Below are 20,931 nucleotides of genomic sequence, written 5' to 3' on the forward strand. Positions count from 1 at the left end.
GAAACAGCGCTACCCTACATTATTACCAATAAATGATCTCCCCCCTCGATTCCTATTCATTAGTCTGTTCCTTCGATAAAGATGTCACGCCACATGTTCATAAACGACGTGGGGATTACACACTTTACGCTAACAAGCATACCTTAGCTTAACTAATGTTGATATTACGCCGTTCGTTTCCACAGCGGTTTTTTCCTTTTCGAAATCTTGTTCCGTAAACTGCATTTTGTAGACGTCTCTTGCGTGATTTTTTGGTTACCATACGCCAATGCTTTCAAACTAATGCAACTATTATTGTTATTTCGCTTCGTATTACTCTTATCGTTCATTGCAGCTGACGGCAACTTAAAGGTCCTCGAGGATTTAGTTAACCAAGCAAATTCGTGGTGTCAGAAGGCCAAGACGCCGCTTCTTGTTCCACAGACGACATGGCTTAATTTGAACCTGCCCCCGCAGGTAACTTCGTTGACGCTGCCATCTGCAGTTCGTTTCATGACTGTGTCCAACGATAGCCAACGTTTGTATGCCGTTCTGGAGGACGACGAATGCAATATACAGGTCTACCGTATAGCTACGCGTCAGAAGACCATGTCAATGACAGGTAACACACCTCATCAATAGAAAAACCTACGAATATAAAAGAAAGGGTAAAAATGATGCGCATTGATAATAGCGATAACATTATCCATTATTGAAAAGAAAAGTTAACAACAACCAGTGTAATTTTTTTGTCGTTATTATTTACTAAGTTACACGGTTTTCAGTCAGTTCAACAATCCGACGGTACTATGCAGTATTAGTGCGTGAGATAGAGGATTTAGATACCTTCTTCACATATTAATTTATATAATGGTAGTACGATAGCTTTAAAGCCCAGCCAAACGACATGAATTTGTGCAGTACGTGCGAAATCGGCAAACAAGTATAGTCCCAAAAACGACAGCTAACAGCGCCATGTTTCAACAGGTTTAGTATCTGAATGGGCAAAAACATGCAATCCATGCTGAATAATTCGTTTAGTTCGACTGGCGGATAATTACGTGCCAAGGATTATCTTCCCCAATGCCTTAAAGTACTGAGAGAACCGGTGACGCTAATTCCCACAGGGTCAGTCAAACCTTGTCAACATCAGGCATTGCCGCCTGTCTCAATTAGAGTCCAGCAAAACACAAAGAGGACCACGTTTCCAATAGGAATTTGGCTTTATATCATTTTCGTTATACCAGTGCTTGCCGATAGTTCCAATGAAAGCCACCGACATGCTGCGTCCCCGGGTAGATGCCAACCTCTGACAGTCTGTTGTGCCAATCTTCCTATGCTACCATCGCTCTTGGATCTAAGAGAAACTTAAACAATAGTGTGAGTGGGAGATTAAAGGCAGAAAAACCTCGTACAGCCTAAAATAGCATTGTAACTATCACACTATTTGGACTGCCTAGAAATAGAATTCATGCTTGTCAAACATCTATAACAGTCGGGCAGTCCGTCACGCTGCTGCTGTTGCTGTCCTCTTCGTGTAAAATATGTAATGGCTGCTTTAATTAGGCAATTGTATATCAATTACTATTAACATAGTGAAATAGAGAATGCAGAAGCCAGAAAGCATGCAAACTCTTCATTCTAATAAATCTATATTGCCCACCGTTCTTTTTCGGTGGATGTCTTTTAGACGTTTTGACTCCCGGACACCTTAGGTCGAAAATCAGAGCAACAAAATGTTTACCTCACTTTATTAGTCACTTATGTTCCGTTCCATACAGCCGATGGCCCGTGATCTGCATGGCTTTTCAGTTTGGGAAGTTGCATCTCGGTGCCCCAATAAGTAATTGAAGATGGATCAAAGTGGTGCCAACAATGAGAATTGCAAGAATATTTAAAAACATTCGCTATCACTGCGGAATCTCTATAATTATAATTTTATCAGTTATCACACTATTGTTATTATGCCAGCCGAAACCAATCAGTGCAAAATCCTTATATTAATTTTAATCATAATAAAAACACATTTAGGTAATCTTCGTTTAATTTAGAAAAGGACACTTCAAGGCAAAACTGAAGAAGGAACGCTATATTATTTGTCCTTGTTTGTAGGCTCAACGATTTTGAAAGATATATTTGCATTAGGTTGAGCGCTTTTACATAGAAATACAATAGCATTTTATTAAATTAATTATTTTTGAAATTTTAGATTTTATATGACATATTCTCTATTTTGCATCCTGTTCTCGAACTCGCATAGTTATTTCTTCCGTTTTCTTCAGGTCATAAGGCGCCGATCACCTGCGTGCGTCTGACGCACTCGGGCTCGAAGCTGGTGACGGGCTCTGAGGACACGACCGTGATTGTGTTCTGTGCTATAACAGGCCAGTTAATGCGACGGTTGAGCTACCACGTTGCCAGCATCGAGTGCCTAGCGGTGACGCACGCTGAGCACCTTCTCATTAGTGGGTCTTCCATTGGAGTAGTTGTCGTTTCACGCCTAGATTCTGGCCAGATGGTCCAACGGCTTGAGAATCATCGCGGGATGATTAGCGCAGTTGCCGTCAATCGCGGAGATGATGTGTTTGCCACCGGTAGGTACCACGATGTCTCGAAGACGGCTTACTTTCGTTCTTATCTCTTATGAATGGGTCGAATCATTTGTAACAAAAGGAATACGCGGAATTGATCAGAAATAGCATTCGCTTTAATTTAATCAATTCCGCCTTGATAAGCACCCAGCTCAATCTCCGTTCATTGAAACTGATAAGAAACTTGCTGAATCGTTCGTATATCTACCTAGATAGTAGATATTCATAATCGTTTACTAAACTGAACACGATTTAAGTTAATGTGCCATTCACGGAAAACAAATGAGGGGCTCTAGATCCAAAAACATCCAGGCTGGGTCCGCGCGTTAGATAGGAGGACGTTTACAAGGGCGTCTATTCTCTACCTTCGAAACATACATTACGTATGTTCTGCAGGGGCGAAATGACCAGGGATAGGTGTACTATTTACGATCTCGAGGACACCGCCTCGAACTGAGTATATTTGAAACGAAGGCCAGCAGGGTAACATTGCTTGAGAGACAAGTTGTCGTCCTTGACGTCATGGTTGTCCTAGTCCAACATGGAGCTTCCCAGTGACAGCACAGTGAAGGGGTCTCCAAGCAAATTGAATTGGGACTGTATTTTGCCTCTTTTTCTCCCCATTTTTTTATTGCATTACTACAACCCTACTTTCTCTTTTACTTTACTCTTCTGCCCACCTGTCTTTTCTAGCCTAATTAGACCTGTTTAGCGGAGAGTACAGGATTGGTACGTGAGCAGTAAACACAGTCATAATTCCTGCTAACGTACGCAGACAGTATAACGAAATGTTTGTATAGTCCCTAGCTACGTACGCAGTTCTATTTGCCTAAACAGCAATGGAACTAGCTACATAATGAACAAAAGAGAAAGGTAAGTAAAATTGATGGGCGAAACACGGCAAACGCTAACCGCGTACTGGCCACTCGGATTCAATCACGGAGTTGAAACAACGCCCGCTGCGCACAAACGGATATCGTATATATTGTTAGAACGCATACTTCTCAATTCAATTACAAGTTCTAAACACTATTATTCACATCTAATAAACGTTCTTTATTTGGCATTTATTTGTTATTGCTTAAAATAGCATCATACGACCGCACTGTTTGCATTTGGAGCATTGAGGATTTCACACTATTAAATACGTTTACGTTGTCGGCTGCCATCACGTTAATGCGAATCTCATTCGATTCAACGTTCCTGCTCATGATGTGTGAAGACAACTCTATTCACGTTCGGTCGCTCACCACTGGCTCCGAAGTCCATTGCCTCATAGGGTAAGAAAAAGCGTATCAAAATGCAGTGTTTGTTTTCATTATGCCCTCACATTCCCTGTTCGTTACCTGTACGGAGGGGTGATGCACGTACGTACAGCATTCCATTGATATTGACCGTTGCTTTGCACAGCGCATACATAGTTACAAAGGAACACAGTAGTATTATGAAATTATTTCATCGTGACTAAGCAGAGAAGCGGAGACCCATAGGCGCAGATTTAGCTATAGGCACAGACATAATTTCCCGGCGATAGGCAGTTATGCGGGGAAGAGTTACAACGCCAGCCATCTTACTTGGCTTGCCACCTATTTCTGATGTATTCACTTTAGTCTATTACTAGTACCATGCGATGCTGTAGCCCTACCGAACATCCCATCTATTGCTTCCACCAGCCCTCTAACTCGACAGCCAAAGCGCGTTCCGTATTTGTCGCTGTGAACAAAAAGAGAACAACGTTTTGTTGCATTACTTTCATAAACACTTTATCAGCTTTATGCGAGAATGGCCTGAAGTAATTATTTTGTTGAAGTGAACATTTAAGCTACAAGCACGGACATGTAGCGGTGTAGCACAGCAGAAGATCTTTAGAAGTGTTGCATGATGTTAGATCGGCTAAAGGTTGTGCGGTACGCCTGGAAAACACAGGCACTCTAAGAACCACTCTGTCTCACGACCATCTTGGCAATTCCATCGGCTGTATTTTTGTCACTTTACTGTTCCTTGACGTGGTATTTATTTTCCACGAGGAAAACGCTAGCAGGGACAGCAAACTCTTGGTTTTTCGTTTGGCGCCTGACTACCCTTTTTGGCAGATCGATCCAGAGGCAGGCCTTGAAAGGCACTGGCTTGCGCCTGCAAAACTGTCACTTGAGTGGTCCCTACATGGTCGTCAGCCAGGGCGAGCTTCGTAGCGGGTATAAGATGTCGCTTGTTTGACCTTCTCTATGAAGAAGCAAAGTGGCAACGCTATCCTGCAGAAAAGCGTAACAGATATCGAGCACCCCTACCAGCGAGGTGTCGCATCACTCGTCAATCTTGTTAGCTTTACAGTCGTGCAAAAGGGGCGTAATCCCGTACGGCCATTCATAGGTCGTAGTGGATATATGTATAATCACATCTCAGGCACACTCCAGTGCAATACGATAACGTAAATCGAACTTCAGAGTAAAATACACAACTACTCAGACTAAAAATTATAAGAAAAACATAAGCGTTTATAGCTCACATGGCAAACAATTAACGTTTTGAAGAACGATCGAACATTCTGGTAACAGTAATACTAAAAAGAATAAAACGACATACCGTATATGGCATGGATTTCTTGCGATATTTTCCAAAATAGTTCAGCGAGCATCATCTGGCGATACTGTAATTATGGGAGCATTTCTTGCAGCGAGTGCTTGTGTCTCTTCGCATACTATGTACGAATATAACATGTGTCACCATTACTGCTCGTCTAAACTTCAGAGACGACAATTTGCGATGGTCAGAGTCTGCTAATTGCAGTATTTCTTTTATGTTGTGACTGGTCTGCAATCTACATTTAATTACAGATACACGGGCGTCGCACGGAGTGTAGATTTTGCCCGCGATAACTGTCGCTGCATTGTTGGCACCGACGATGGTAAGGCCTATATCTTTGACGTGCACACAGGCGAGCTGACGGGAACGCTAAGCACAAGTGTCGATAACCAGCCGACGGTTGCGCTGCAAACACAGAAGACCGATTCGTTTCTTTTTACTGCAGCCGGTTCGAAGGTGACGGTGTGGCACTTCTATCTTAAGCGTAGCGAACTCCGCCATCCAGCTAGGCCGAAAAGTAAAAAGCCGGAAGGACATAAAGACATTGTCACCTGTGTCGCAGTTGCTCGAGACGGCAGTGTTGCCGTTACAGGTTGGTCGTATTGTCTAGTTCGATTACATTGAAAAATTCACACAATTTGCGGCTAAGTGACGAATAAAAACAAAAATAACCGCCGTATAAAACCTATTTATACATATAGCGGCTACACTACTTCCACGGATAGGCTCAACTTAATTCAACCTAGATTCTACTACAGTTATCGCACCTACATATTTGCAGAATTACCTTTCAACAAGCGTCTTAAACTACACAATAGAGACACATACATTTGTCAAGAGCTCGATTTCTGTTACATATCAAAAATAATTTTACCTTTATCCTATATTTGATCCAAGTGAGCCTTGCTTAAATTGTTCAGCGGTACAATGTAAGGTAGGTAATAGTATTTCTATCAATTGTCCATAGAAAATGTAACCGATCAGCTGTACGGGATCTTTGGAAGAGGAGAACTGACAAGAGAACTGAGAGCAGTGCAAAGCAAAACGAAATCTTGATATCTGGCTAGGAATGGGTTAATGATTCAGCTTTGGTATCTACTTGGTAGCTAAACGGCCACGTACTTCTCGCTATGGGAAGTTGTCCATAACGAGCTATTTGTTTGTCGCCAGTCAATATAGGTTAAAAATTTTCTTTACGGCTGTATATACTATCATGACGATACGAAATCTTTATTACTTGTCTTTGTAATAACAGAAGTAATCATTATTATTGTTGTTGTTGCTAACAAACATATAACGCGATTGTTACATTGTCGTGTTCATAAAATTTCGCTGCGTACGCGAACGTAATAGCGCACCGCTATACAAAAATATTTCAATTGATGATGACCTAAAGCCGCGACTCACAGACCCGGCAGTCAGAGATCGAGGCTAACGGCGATTGTGCCGTGACTCGTTACAGATGTAGGTAATTTGGCCTGAAGCAGTGTGAGTCCTCTTTGCTCAAAAACACATTTGGATTAATCTATATTAGATGCGATGAGATCCTTTTGCTGTTTTCTTTACGATTGGAGCTACCTAATTACCTAACCTTCCGGCTAGGTTTCGTTTCCTAAAAGGAAAGTTGTCGTGTGATCGATCCTAGCCTAGGAATAAAGCCGACTAGCGACGCCTGCGATGTAATTGACCGGTCTTGTGTAATAGGCAGTGCCGTAGCCTCTCTGATATGATCCGGTGAAGCCATGGTCATATTCCGTATTTAGAACATTCCTGCAAACAGCACGAATTAGAAAAGTGTTCGTTTTTATTTCTAAAAATGAAAAAGCGCGTATCTCTCGATAGTGATGCTTTGACCAAGACGAATGCAAGTAATATAAGGTAATTATAGGCAAAGCTAACAAGAAATTGAAGATGCCAATATCTAAACACTATTAAAAACACCAATCTACGGATTGTTGTCGGAAAATGCGGAGAAGATAGACCAAAAAGCCTCGATTAGTATATACCATTCATTCACTTGTTCATTTTCAGAAGGCTCAAACGCAGACTAACAATTCTATTAAAAGAAAGCAATATGACTGAGAAGAAAAGAGACCACTGTACATACAGCTAACAAAGGCCGGTTAGGAAATTGAAGAATTCCTGCTAATCTAAGCTCATGAGTAACGCGCGTTCCTGAGAAGCTCGTTACAATGTGTTATATTCACCTCGAATTTTGGAACCTAAATATTACTTATACTCTATACGCTAACGCACAATCTTCGGATTATTATAATTAACGTACCGTCCGTTTCCAAGTTTCCATCCATAATTGCGAACTTCGTATCCCTCAATCCGTCCAGTTATTGGCCTGCCGTATCCCCGATCATAGCGGCCCTCTGAAACCAAATATGCGAAGGTGGAGAGGCCAAGCAGAGGGCGTAAAAATTATTTGGATATCTGCAGAGATCGATAAGCACGCACTACTCCGTTACGAGCGATGCATAGATTGATGCTAATACATTGTACGTATGGCGGGTTGCAGGACCTCTACTAATGCCCACGTATCTAACACTCCTCGTTACAACACAGTTAGTCATGGAAAAGCACCACAAAACCGCCGGGGTCGTCTGATCTCCAATTATTGGTCTTGCAGTGCTAACATACCATATATATGAAAGCTAAGGTGATAATATGATTTTCTGATTTAAGATTCTCGTAAATATCTCAAATCGCCATGAGTTGGCAGAGTCATGACAACACAAGATATTTAAGGCTAATTTATTGCAAAAAAAAAAAGTTACAACCATGCTTTAGTTAGTTAGTTCTATTGGTGATTATGTTATACCGAAGCTTATGGCAAACGTAGCCATCCAAGGGGAAATAAAGGAGGCGGCAAATCTGAGCAATACTGAGAAGCTTCCTGAAGCTTCAAGCGCAAAATGTATTTGGACAAATGCCTATAGATAGGTACGCATTTTTTCGATAATAGGAAGTTTAAAGTAGTAGGATTAACTGCAAATAATAAATCTGAAGTAGTCGTGTTCGAAAGAATCAGTAAGACAAAGAAAATTAAGTTCTCTCTAGCTGAGTATTTCTGTTTAAGTTCGTTTCTGAATTTTCGTCTATAATTGATTCTACGCAATACGCGCATATATTCTAACTAGGGCAAAAGTAAACTGACAACAGAACGACGGAAGGCTTGACTCACAAGCTGAGTGTGAGCAAATGGTTATGGCTAGTTCAGCGTTTGAATAACATTTGGCGACACACTATATATCATTCACTTGGCCTCAATCTGGCTGGCTGTCCAGGAAGGACACTAGTCGACCCTGATTCATTACCAACACAAATTGAATATTGTCATGATCTATATTTTTAGCATGTGCAAATTGGACGTAGAACGAAGGTGACTGCTGTCATGGGATTTGGCGTTTTAATTTAACGTCCGAGTCAGGACGAAGAGGGAACGCGGCGGAATGAGAAACGTTAATACGATCTTTGTAGCAGTTTCGCACAATAAGTTCATCCGAGGGATATCTCGTATTTTCTTACCTGCCGGATATCTTGTTTGCCCGAAGAACGTGCCAGGCCCATTTCGAGGATAATGGTCATTGTAATAACCGCGTGGTTGGTATCTATCAACAAGTGGAACATTGTCCTAGGTCGTTAGTGTGTCAGTGTCCGATCGTTATCAAAATTATAGTCATTGGTATGCGACAGCAATGAGAAAGGTATCCTAACCGCTAATTAGTATAATTCTTTATTTGCAAACGAGACTTTAAACGTTCATAAACTGATCGTCGAAATATCTTTCAAAGAATAAAGTTTACACTTCCTTTATAAAGATCATTCAGATATCAAGGCTTTTATTCCTATTATATTTATCCCCATTGAAAAGCTGTTGGACCCGTGATTTTGTTTCATTATGTGTTTTTCCTAAAAACCGCATTAGCGTACGGAAAATGTACGTATGTCAACCTATCGTATGCAGCGTAGCGATCGTATATGTCATAGAGGCGGTCAGGGACTCGATTGACGTCTGCTAGGCGTGCCACGCTCTGCCGATCTTTGGTGAAATCTCGTTGAAAGTCTCGAAGATAATAATCTTGACCTGTAAATTGTGTCAAAGGATTACCGCTACTATCAATTATGGCTGTAACGGCAACTGACATATAAAAAGAATCAGATAGAAGAGTATTCGTAGGGTACTGGATTTCTAGTTAACAATGATGCAGGTAACGGGATATTCTGTTACGGAATCCGAGTAGAGATCAACTAGGGGAAAGCTGTCAAAGAATAGTTATGACAATATTTTCATGCACACATAAGCATTACATTATAAAAACAAAAAATGGGTCTTAGATATAAGTAGAAAATTTTGCGGAAAAAACTATCTAATTAGCTTGGATCTTACCAGGAAGTATAAACACACCACATACTAGGTCGACGATATCGAACCATATCAAATAAACCACAATAATATAAAGATGACCATGATAGAATAATTGTAATGAAAAGATACAGGTAACCTGCACTCAGGAAATGAAAAGCAATAATTGAAATAGCCAACGAAGGCAGGTACAAACGGTGCAGGAACTTGAGAAGGATTCCGTACGCATATCTAGAATTCCTGGTCCACATAAGCAATTCCAATGGCGTATTACTCAAAGCAAAAATAGCTGCCGCAATAAGTGCTGGAATAGAGGATTATCAACGATCTAACGGAAAAAATATAACTTGTTGGAGGAGTATCGACCAGCGCTTAGCGGAAGAATGGGGAAACATTATAGGCACAATATGAGAAATAGCAATTTTCCGAGGCTGCAAGAAGAAAAATAAGACACAAAGCAAAAATAAAAAGCAATTTATGGTAAAACACAGAAGAAGTGAGAAATGGAGGTTTCTTATAGGTTCGTTAAGCAACAAAATGAAATTCAAAAAAGAATACGTAGTAAACAATAGAATGTATACAATCGAATAAATCAGTGAAACGAAGGTGCAATAAAAGAGACAATAAAAGCGATTCCTGCGGAACCGCAAAAAAAGCATTTAAATGAAAAAGTCCGCCCGTGACGACGACAATAACGTGCCCATACTGAGACACAAGGGAAAATCAAGACATCGACTCTTGGGCAAGGAATCGCTAGCAAAAAATTCGTTAGGAGCTTACAAACAGTGATCCAAGCAAAGTGCACAGAGGACTTGCAGCACCAGCACCGAAAGAATAGCAAAACTCGATAAACACTTACCGAATCGAGCTAATTTTGAATCGGTCGTCGAACAGAGGTCTGTTCGTTGAAATCAGGTAAGGCTATTAAGTGGGCCAAAAAAATAATTTGATCTTTGCGATAGAAAATAATGAAAAAAAAAAGCGTTTACGTAAAACTTACATAGGCATTTAAACGCCATTTCTTCCAAATATATATGTATAGGCAAAGCTAAAAAAATTTAATCTGGTAATTCCGAAAGAAGCAAAGGTTAAAGAAAAGATGTCTGCATCGTCTATACCTGCCTTTATGCTACATTTTACTTATGTTACCTATACAGGTACTAGAAAGTAGTCGGATTTCAAAGGAGATATAGATGTAGTAGTATTTGAGTTTAGGCCAAATATCGTGTTGTTTGCTGACGACACGCTGATTTTAGCAGAACTAGAGAGGAGTTACAGGGAATGCAAAATATCTGCGGCGAAACTGCGGGGAATGTAGAACAAATTCTCAATAAAAAAGAACACAAGAATATGAGCTTTCCATAAGTTGTAGCTCAAGTGAAGACAATCGAATGCAGAGGTAAAAGGCACAAACATTTGAAAGTACAGGTTGCAAACGAAGGTAATTTCCTTATGGAGAAAGTAGCCAAACATGTTTATTTCTAAATACTGCAAATGCATAGCTCTGCTAACGATCACGTGTGTAGATATGGTAGTGCAAATTACTATAGGGGCAGGGATATCTACTCTTTCGCACAGCACAAAAGGTGCGAGACAACGCCAAGAAATGCAACGTATATAAGTACATGTGTGCGCGACCCATTCTCAGATGGTGACGTTGGGTTTTCTTGTTTCCTTATTAACAAGGCCCGCGCAAAAATATTACTTAAAGAGAGAGTGAAGGTATTTTGCACAAAAGGGAAACACACTACTGGGTTTAACGGCCGCGTCTCCTGAAACAATACAGTAAAATGAGCAGTATAGAAGACAGTAAAATGGCTATTTTTAAGTGAAAGAAGTACGTGATAGACATGGAAGGTTATTGCACTATGCATACACCAACGATCCGAAGGTAATGCTAAGGAGAGGTGGAAACAGGACCTGATCCGAAAGAGCTCACTGGTACGTCATAATGCAGATGAGCAAAGCTACTGAGTGGAATATATAGCATGTCCCAACTCAAATGCATCTGACCCTTTTGTTGATTGCAAAGCTTGTATGCTACATTCAAGCACTGTAGAAACACATAAAAGTAAGTCTGGGTAGTCTCTGCCACAACGAAACTCATCGTATTGGAATCATAAGGGAAGCTAGGAAAGGCAACATCATGTATAAAAACATTCTCGAGGTTCTGCAAAGACGGTCAAATGTAATCAACTGGAAAAGGGTAAGAGAGAGTTCGCGAAATGGTCTGTTTGTACATTGCAGGTAGCTCTGTTAATTATGCAACAATACATTATTTCAAGCACGTTTTGAATTTAGGATTCTGCCTTCAACATGTATATTACTAGTATTTTGCTTCTGTGTCCAGGCAACTCTCCCTACGGACCAAGTGTACAATAACTAAGACACGTTCAGATACGCCCACTGTTATTATCTTTAAATAATACGTTATTTAAATTATCTGGAAATGCTAGTTAGCTAATAATTGTGGGTTGTATAGCAGTAGCGTTATGCCAAGCTGAAGGCTTGTGTATGAAATAATATAGGCCAATTTTAACGATAACATTTCATTGAACGTCTTCTATTCGGTCGGTTTTTACAGGATTTCGTCACCTGTAAATACTACAAGTGTTGATTTCGTTGCAAAGAGAATGCTTCATTGCAGATATTTCAATTACACTGGGAGCCTGAAAAGAGCGCCTGTTCAGGCCTACTTAAAGAGCGGCTAGAAATGTACCTAGTGTGTTTACCATCAGAGCTATTTGTTTGCGAGCCGCATACTCTAAGCTGTGCAAATTAATCAGCGAACGGGCTGTCTGCTCATCGGACTATCTTATTGAACGTCAGCCAGATACCCTTCTAGCCGTCGTCTGCTGTAGTGTATGTTTAAACAGCAAAGAAAAGCAATTGATAATAGCTTAGACAAGTAGGCATACATGCGACCTACCCGATCCATAATAAGCTACTTACACTAATATGGTACTTTATAATGATGGGTATTATATGGGCTTACCGTATCTGTCGTAGCCATATCCACGGTCAGGTTTATATCCACGATTGTAACGATTATAGTTTCGATTATAACCGTCTTTATTATATCCATCAGGTCTGAGCACACTGTTATGGCACAAAATGAAAAGTATTATATTCAAATATATAACAATATTCAAACAAAACAAAGGACCGAAAGTGCAGTTCATATAGCAGACGTACTATTACAAGATGCCGTCATAATGCTCGAAAGTGTTTGTTTGCGGTCGTTCGACACGAACCTGACAATTCGATCAGGGCGCGATCCATCTCTTCCGTAAACGCGGTCGTAGAACCTGTCGTAGACGCGATCTCTATCATAGCGGTCCGATCGATCTATCCGTGAAGACGATCTACGGCCATAGCGTGCACCTTGGCGGTAGTTCATATGATAATCATTCTCGTACGCAATCCGACCTTGGCGAAAACCGAGAAAGCCCACTATATCAGTCAATTGATGACATGCGCATGTAACTGCTTTCTACTCTGAGAAATAACTTCTTTATTAGACAATTGCTTCAGCCAATATATACACGAAAAAATCTATACACAACCAATATATATATATATATACATAAAAAGAAAACGAAAATCGTTAACCGGTGTCCTTCTCGATTTGGCAAAATCAGGAATCTGGCTTTAACCTATGTATCAAACATATTTTAGCCATATACACGTATAGCCCTCACGTATTGTCTGAAAGGCGTGAGAACCAAATCGTTGTTGGTTTGGACGCCGACGACCTCGTCGCTCACCACTTGATGTCTCGTCTTTTACCTTCTATCGAAGCGCTGTGTTGCTAATTAGAATTTATTTTCTGTCCTCTTTTTGCTTTGCGACTTCCTTAGCTATTATTACTATGGAAACAAATTTTCGGGATCAACGCTTATATACAACATCAAGGACCCGCCGTCGCTATTAGGGATTTGACCAGAGTGGGCCTTTTCGGACCTAAGTGAGGCTTTTCAGAAAATCTGTGGAATGATATGCCAACCACATAGTCAACTAATAACGGTTCCATATTTTCCTCAATATATTTTCCCTAATTCCTTATTTTCTTGATGATTGCTTATATAGACGTACAAATAATACTTTTTGCCAAAAAGGAGATTTGGATTGGTGTGACCGCATGCTTGTTACAGAATGGTTAGCTACATTTTTAGAAAAGTACACACTAGCCGCCTAAACTCATATCAACGGTATTTTCGTAGGTGTGCATGCAGATAAGCCTCTTTGGTGTATGAGGTCAGCATTTCAACGAGCCCATTACGCCAAGCTAGTCCATTTGTGAACAATTACAATATAGTTGTTAATATCAACTAGATGCAATATACATTTGCAGGCTGACGCTGAGCGAAATTTACATGCATATACAAACTGCTAGCCTGTGATCAACTCTATAGACCTTAATAAATTAAAGCAAACGGAAATAGATCTAGACGAAAGCAGCCCTGAGCTACGTACCCACCTGTTTCTCACAAGCTTTGCCGGTCAAGAGAAGATCAAGAGAGGACTAAGCTTCAGGCACGTTTGAGGACACCTGACCGAATATTCTAATCAATGAAGGAAGGGGTGACACTCTGCGTTCTAATTGGCCCAAAACGAGCGTTATCGGTTATTACTCATTGTTTGATAGCACCAATGGGCTTTGTTGTACGATATGGAACTATAGGCAGTCTTGCGTTGACTGTTCTCGATAGCCAGGCTTAAGCTTAATCAGTTTTAAGCTTCTCAGTGAAGATAAAGCATCGACCTTGTTAGCTCAAATCTGCGTTCACTCACACTGCGTACACGCGTGCTAACTAATAGTAAATGGATTAATCCATATGCACGGGATTTCTGTGAGTACTAGCTGCAAAATCGTACAGTTTGTGATAATGCAGTGTTTCATATGAGAACCTTTTCCTTCGTCGAGGGAATCGTTCGAAGTCGCTCAAAGCACTGGAAAAACGCCGCCGAAAATGACTAATCAGCTTTGCACTTCATCTGATTGACCTTATTGACACAGAACTATCGTATTTTTTAACACATAAATAAGGCAATGGGGCATTCCGAGCTCAATCGTTGACCTACAAGCAGAGAGGCTTGCAGGTACCTACCTACGGTAGCTCGGATGACCGAATCAAAATTCTGTCCCCATAATAGTGCATTATGTAATTTGAAAAAATGTAGATACTCTATACAGATCATCATTAGTTTGTTCCATTTGCTGTGCGACACTGTACATAGCCGAAGTAGATTCAGGTTTGTATCAATGTTGGTCTAATGGAACACGTAATGGCGGTGTCGGACGTAAAACTCGAAGCATTTAACTTGAGGCACACGTTAATGTAAAGTGAACAGCCTAAATAGGTATCCAACAATCCTAAGTTAACCAAATTAATTCCCGAAAATCAGTAAAAAGACTGTTTTAGGTTGTTACATTATAAGCGATGACATCCTGAAGCACTTTTAATGAATGGGATGTTAACCTGCGAAGGTAGATTTTTCTGACAATTGTTTGACGACAGTATGAAGCAATCGTTAAACGAAAGCCTATATATCACTGCTAGGCCAATGAGCCACCCTTTCAGAAGGCAAATAGATTAATCGGTCTATTCTGAAAGCGCGAGAGGAAGCCGCTTTCGCGCGATTTCTCAGTCAGCCGGTTCGTAAGTGAAATGCTAAGTAATATATAGATGATAAAAACGAAATTATGTAGATCTTGTACGAACTAGTTATACATTTTAAGATATGAAGTTAACGATCGCGAACGTTTCGTTGGTTGGACACGTCGCGTGCTGTTTTTTTTTTTGGACAATAAACAATTTCGCGTCATATCCGCGAACGTGTGTGATCGCTCTCAACGAGTGCTGTTGTGGGGGTGGCTTCTATTATACCTTTTTTTTTGTTATGAAGTGTAATAATGCTAATTTCGGAACCCGGGACTTTCCGAAATCCTCAAAATTGACACAATTCGTCGCTATATCTAAAGTCATACAAATTTATCGATATGAGCTACTGGCCCACACCGAGTTCCCTATTATCAAATTATTATGACAACAACGAAGAGGACCCACGACAAATTATGCCAGAAGCAATTCAGTAGTCTTATTATTGCATTTATATCTACATTGTCTCATATTGTCCTAACAGTACGGCCTTTCGCGTTACTCACGCGGGTGCCGTTGGCAGGTTTTATCGAAATACGTTGCTGTTTTTTGGGCAAGTTCACGGTTCGCAGAAATCGCATTATGTTTTCTCTGTACCTATGTTCCAAATGGCCTCCCTAACCCGACGGTGGCAATGGCGGCATCAATAAGATCATAAAGATGAATTATGTTGTACGTCTTTGGTTCTGTATATTTTGCTTATTGCCTCCGTGTTGACGTCACAGATGACGGTGGAATTCAAGCGTGGCGTTTTGAGTAGCCACTCACATCACGTTGCTCGATCTGTCCAGGCGATAATAACAGCCAGACAGGAGCCGGGTACAGCTGGGTCGAGTCTTGCGATGAAGTGACGCAAGCGAAGCACAAACACTCCTTGTAGCGATAGAAGTTTGAATCATGTGTTGATGGCGCAGACCAACTGCAATTAAAAGCATACAGGTAGAATAAAAGATGACGGTGGAGGATATGCAAGAACCCGCTCGCTGCAGTTGCAGGACGAAGAGCACGACTGTTCCGTTAGCGTTTACGTCTCGTTACGTGAGAAAAAAATGGAAGGTAACCACTGAGGGAGAAGAATGGCGAGACAATGCAATACTAGCTTACAGCGGGCGATGGGCGAGCAAAGAGCTGCCGTAGTGAGCAGCTCACATATACTGGCAAAATGTCAACGATACACAAGGCGCCACCCGCTGCAGTGGCGATATGGCAAACGGTGATCCGATAAAAACGGAGTGTTTAGCGGAAAGGAAGAGTTTAGAAGCAACTGCGAGTTGCATCCATCGCCACTCCGTTGTCTCCGGTCTTCACGGACGACGACGAGATTCCTGGGTAGCGCACGGCGAGAATAATATTAGCAACTAAACCAGTTATCAGGCACAGTCACGGCAGGAGTAGCAGTAAAGTAAGTCAAAAGTCGATATATGGCCGTTGCTGCCATCTGTCAACAATACGACGACAACGATTGGCGTTTAGCGTTAGATTCCGTTCCATTCGTACTATGGTTGTTGTTAGCATTATAGAAAGAGCGGGAATGCGAAAGCAAAATCAGGGACTGTTTAAGACTTGCTACCTCTTTTTGCTGGTACCAGCAATTTACTTCGCAATCCTCTCGGTACTGTCGAAATGATGCCGGAGCAATTACTGATACTGCTGCTATTTCTTCATTTCGTTCCTTTATGCTGTTCTTTATGCTATTACTGTTGCTATTGATTGAACGTTGTTGCATCTACCATTGTTTTACATAGTCTCCCGCTTTGTTTTTGTGATGAGACGTGTCACGTCCGCATAAGGTTACAGTAAGTGACTGTGCTCTACGATTATCTCGATTTTCATTATCGGTCCAATAGCTGTCCTATCGCTCATTGTTATTATTTTCATTCCTCTCTCTCTAACTGCATGAAATTGCATTTAGTGAACACAACTACGCTTATGCCGTTCGCACCTCTAACGATCTGTTCCTTTCGCAATATATTTGTGTGTAGCTGCACGACTTCCTATTAGAGTCGGTTGAAGTCGGTGAAACATTTATAAACAGAAAAGAAAACATAAAAACACAAACAAACATATTCGCTGCATATACAAGGTGGGCCTTTTTCCCCCCATTGTCTCAATGCTTGATGTCCGATCGGCTTAGAAGTTAACAGTTCGTCAGCAAGTGAACATTATCAATGATGAGCAGTTACAGGCATCCTAAAAAGTCTACTTTGACGTTCTTGCTTAATAGCGGGTCGAAATTGTCTATAATGTCAGTGATGATACAAATAAAATCGTTCGACGACGGCGAACCATGACAAGCAAATTTGTGACATCGTAGACACGTAAAGGACTATTTTTTCTCTTTTTTTTTTTTGAATAAAATTTGAAGAGAACTCCTGCTGAACATTGATCCTATATTAATAATCCGTTGTAATATCCAAATATCAAAAAAGTCTAGTATAGCTAGATACAAGCGCAAAAAATATGGAAAAACGATACCCTATGAAGTGGTATTTCTCCATTTAGAGTAAGTAACCAAAAGATAAATTAACTCGAAAACGGAAAAAAACACGCCGCATGTTTAATTTTATTCAAACTATCTCCGAAAACGGGAAATTCGTGTGCATAACCTGCTATCTAGCTGTTCATATTTGTGAATGCCCAGAACAGATCACCCAAGATAATACTAGCGTTAGTTATCCAGAGCTAGAAAGTTTGTGGAATCGAAACACAATAAGAGTAAATACTGCTCTCCGAACTGAGAGAATATTTTACGTTTACGATTCCTGCGCTGCTCAACCATATTCATTTGTCCTGTCTTCCTTAACTTCCATTTAAAGTCTTCCTTAACTATTTGTTGTACACCGAATAACTGTATTTTTTCATGTGGTCCATACGGCATGAAATCACTTACTAATAATATATCTATTGAACTTTTTTATACTCGCAGAGCCACCACCTGATAAGAAAACTTAATGCACGACGTACAACGACAGCTCAAGTTATTGACATTTTCGGCTGTGCTAACTGCGTGTTAGCCTTAGAACAGGCCTTCTGTTCACTTACTTTCCGTTTTGAAAAAACATTTTAGGTTAGGTTAGGTTATTTATTTATTGTTATTTTATTTATTTTTTAATATATATTTACAATGGCGTTTCCTGGATAGAAATCATTCAATAGGATTCGGGGACACCAGAGATTCAATCCGCGCAACAAATCAATCTAGATGATATTTTGAGAAGTTTGAATTATTCCTGATTTTTAGGTGTCAGTATCTCGTGGAGCAAAAGGATATACAGAAACCTGATACAATGCGTTTTTCTCTTTTGGGCTGCAGAAACGTTTTAGTTTCAGAAAAAAAGAACAACGATGAAAAGCAAACAACAAAATCGACTTTGTTTGTACATTTGTTGTTTGCAACAAATGTTATTGCCTAGGGGATGATTTTGCTTTCTGGGTCACACAGTTTTTTTTTTATAAAATATATATAACCATATAGTACTCGTGTTTCTCTGACATTAACTAATTATATATCATTGACGTTGAGCAAAACGTACGGGCAGAATTATTTTTGTCGAGTGGTCACAAGCAAGACCCAAGCTGCAAGCGAATAGGTCTCACAGGCAGGACCACAAATGCTGACTTGTTTCTGACCCAAACGAAAGCGTATTACGCAAACAAAGTAGATGATCCCCCTTCCGTCCTAGCGCGCACAAAGGAAACTGTGTGTTTTCGGTAGCAGTATATTTCAACGTAGACATGCTCTGTGATTTCATTTACGACATAAAAATTCAAGTTAACATTGTTGATGGACGCTGCCAAATTGAACCGTCGTAGGTCGAACGATTACGGTATAAAGCTTCGCTGAGAATTGCGTATCGAGTAGCGTCTGTCACCAGCTAACTTACCTTAAAATGTTGCCGCGTACCCGATTAGCCTCTGACCCTGCTTGTCAAAATTATTGTCATGTGAATCAGAATATTGCTTTTTCTTACCTCTGCTGTATCCGTAGTCATACTCGTTCCTGCCGTATGGATCGCTTAAGCCTGAACCATGATCTCTCTGATCATGTGGATCTCGGTCGTAAATCCCCACGCCAATGTGGCTGTGACCGGCAAACGTCTCGCGCAGCAGAGCGTATAGGAATAGACACAGAAAAGGGAACATCGCTGCGCAAACGGCTCGTGTAGTTTTCCTAATTAATTAATTAATGCTAGCTATTACCAGAACCACCTGCACGGCAACTATTAGCACGAAACCGTAAACACTTTAACGTCGGCGCAATGTTTGACGCTTTCGGTAGAAGTGAACGTTTTAGCCCTCGTCGGTACTTGCAAATCCGTATATCTCGATAATTAAAACGAGGATGACATCACATTCTCTGTCTACCTTGGCAAACAGAAATTAGCCAACTACAATATTCCCGTACGCGGCACGGGGTTTTTAAAGTTTCTAGTATTCGGTGTTTGGTTCGCCTTGTCGCAATCCTATGATACGAAACAACGGTAGCTGTCTATGGGAGAGTCTCTGCTTCTCCTTACTGATCTAGAGAAGCGAGAGATATCCGGCAAGAAGGAGTCCATCGTCCTTGCCATATTTTCTGTCCTTATCATTGTTATCCCCGTTATCACCATCATCATCATTTGATTTGACGAGGGAGATCTTGCGAATTACGTAAAGCTGGGCAATAGTAACTTCATCAACAGTAACAACTATAGCAATCTACAGTATCTATGTGGATGCTGTCCAGTGGAAACGAAAGAGCAAATGACGGGCAGATAATAGTAATAATAATATGTGGATATATAATAATTATGAGATATATAAGATAATAAGTTATGAACAAACCCGCAATGCAGTTTAACATATGTATGTGTATAAAGGAATTCGCTCGTCTATACTTCTGCTATTGCTATTTCTGCAGCTATTGCAACTGCTATATCGGCTACTAGAGCTGCTGCTTCCACCAATATCGTGCCCCCAAGTGAACCGCTTGTGGCCTGTGTGGAAGGGACAGTGGCCTTGAACGACACAGAAATTCGCTTAAGAATGAATGTCTTTTCAGGAAGTTTAGGAGGACTGTGGAGAGGGTGACGGAAATGGTCTTGGACTTGGGGCATGGAGGTAAAGGACATAGCGGAAGAGGAGATGACAGATGCGACAAATGTCGCGGCTACTACAGTACGGCTGCAACAGCCAACGAGCCGCCGATTATAGCCGCTGGGAAAAGCTGAGGACAAAAGGAAGATAAAGAGGGAATAGGTGAAAGAAAATAGAGATTGACGCACACACACTCTTCACACAGAATCGTCCTAATAAGCTGACGTAGAGATACTGGGCGAGTGTCTTCTGCATTTGAAGATTCGACAATAGTACAAATAGCTATGAAAATAAGAACATATTTTTTAATTATGAAATTTTATGTTTGATAGATATTGGTATATGTATTATCAGGAAGGTACGAAGGGGAGCGAGAGGGCAAAATGTAATGCAAAAGAAAACAGCTGCTGTAACAAAATTCTCACCTTTATGGGAGAAAGGCAATATTTCAGACGATGCACACAGGACAGGAACAGCGGCAATGGCAAAGCACCCTACTGCTCAAGATACTTCTCTATACCCATAAGTGAGATTTGTCTTGGAAGCCTCTCCCTATATGTCATAAGCATCATAACGGAGAATGGAGTATCTCCAACTCACTACATTAACGATTCTGTCATCCATTGCCGGTGGCTGCCGCTGAGCAGATGGTAAATTATCAGGTGAT

At 40.7% G+C, this 20,931-nt stretch overlaps 2 protein-coding genes across 2 annotated transcripts in view; one reads left to right on the forward strand and one right to left on the reverse strand.

Annotated features, from left to right (window-relative positions):
• LOC111266622 (protein qui-1) overlaps positions 1 to 20,931 on the forward strand; it is a 72,499-nt gene that overhangs the window by 33,529 nt on the left and 18,039 nt on the right. Inside the window, exons 10-13 of the mRNA XM_022844259.2 lie at positions 335 to 601; positions 2,262 to 2,573; positions 3,661 to 3,850; positions 5,405 to 5,745. Of these exons, the coding sequence (XP_022699994.2) occupies positions 335 to 601; positions 2,262 to 2,573; positions 3,661 to 3,850; positions 5,405 to 5,745 (1,110 nt within the window). The remainder of the gene's footprint in view (positions 1 to 334; positions 602 to 2,261; positions 2,574 to 3,660; positions 3,851 to 5,404; positions 5,746 to 20,931) is intronic.
• LOC111266621 (uncharacterized) lies at positions 6,360 to 19,642 on the reverse strand. Its single transcript, XM_022844258.2, has 7 exons — positions 19,160 to 19,642; positions 12,780 to 12,954; positions 12,521 to 12,624; positions 9,114 to 9,246; positions 8,688 to 8,770; positions 7,438 to 7,531; positions 6,360 to 6,923 (listed from the first exon to the last, which is right to left on the reverse strand). The coding sequence occupies exons 1-7, from the start codon at positions 19,329 to 19,331 to the stop codon at positions 6,800 to 6,802; spliced, it is 885 nt and encodes a 294-aa protein (XP_022699993.1). The 5' UTR covers positions 19,332 to 19,642; the 3' UTR covers positions 6,360 to 6,799.

Source organism: Varroa jacobsoni, unplaced genomic scaffold (genome assembly GCF_002532875.2).
Source record: "Varroa jacobsoni isolate VJ856 unplaced genomic scaffold, vjacob_1.0 scaffold_1104, whole genome shotgun sequence".
Lineage (NCBI taxonomy): Eukaryota > Metazoa > Arthropoda > Arachnida > Mesostigmata > Varroidae > Varroa > Varroa jacobsoni.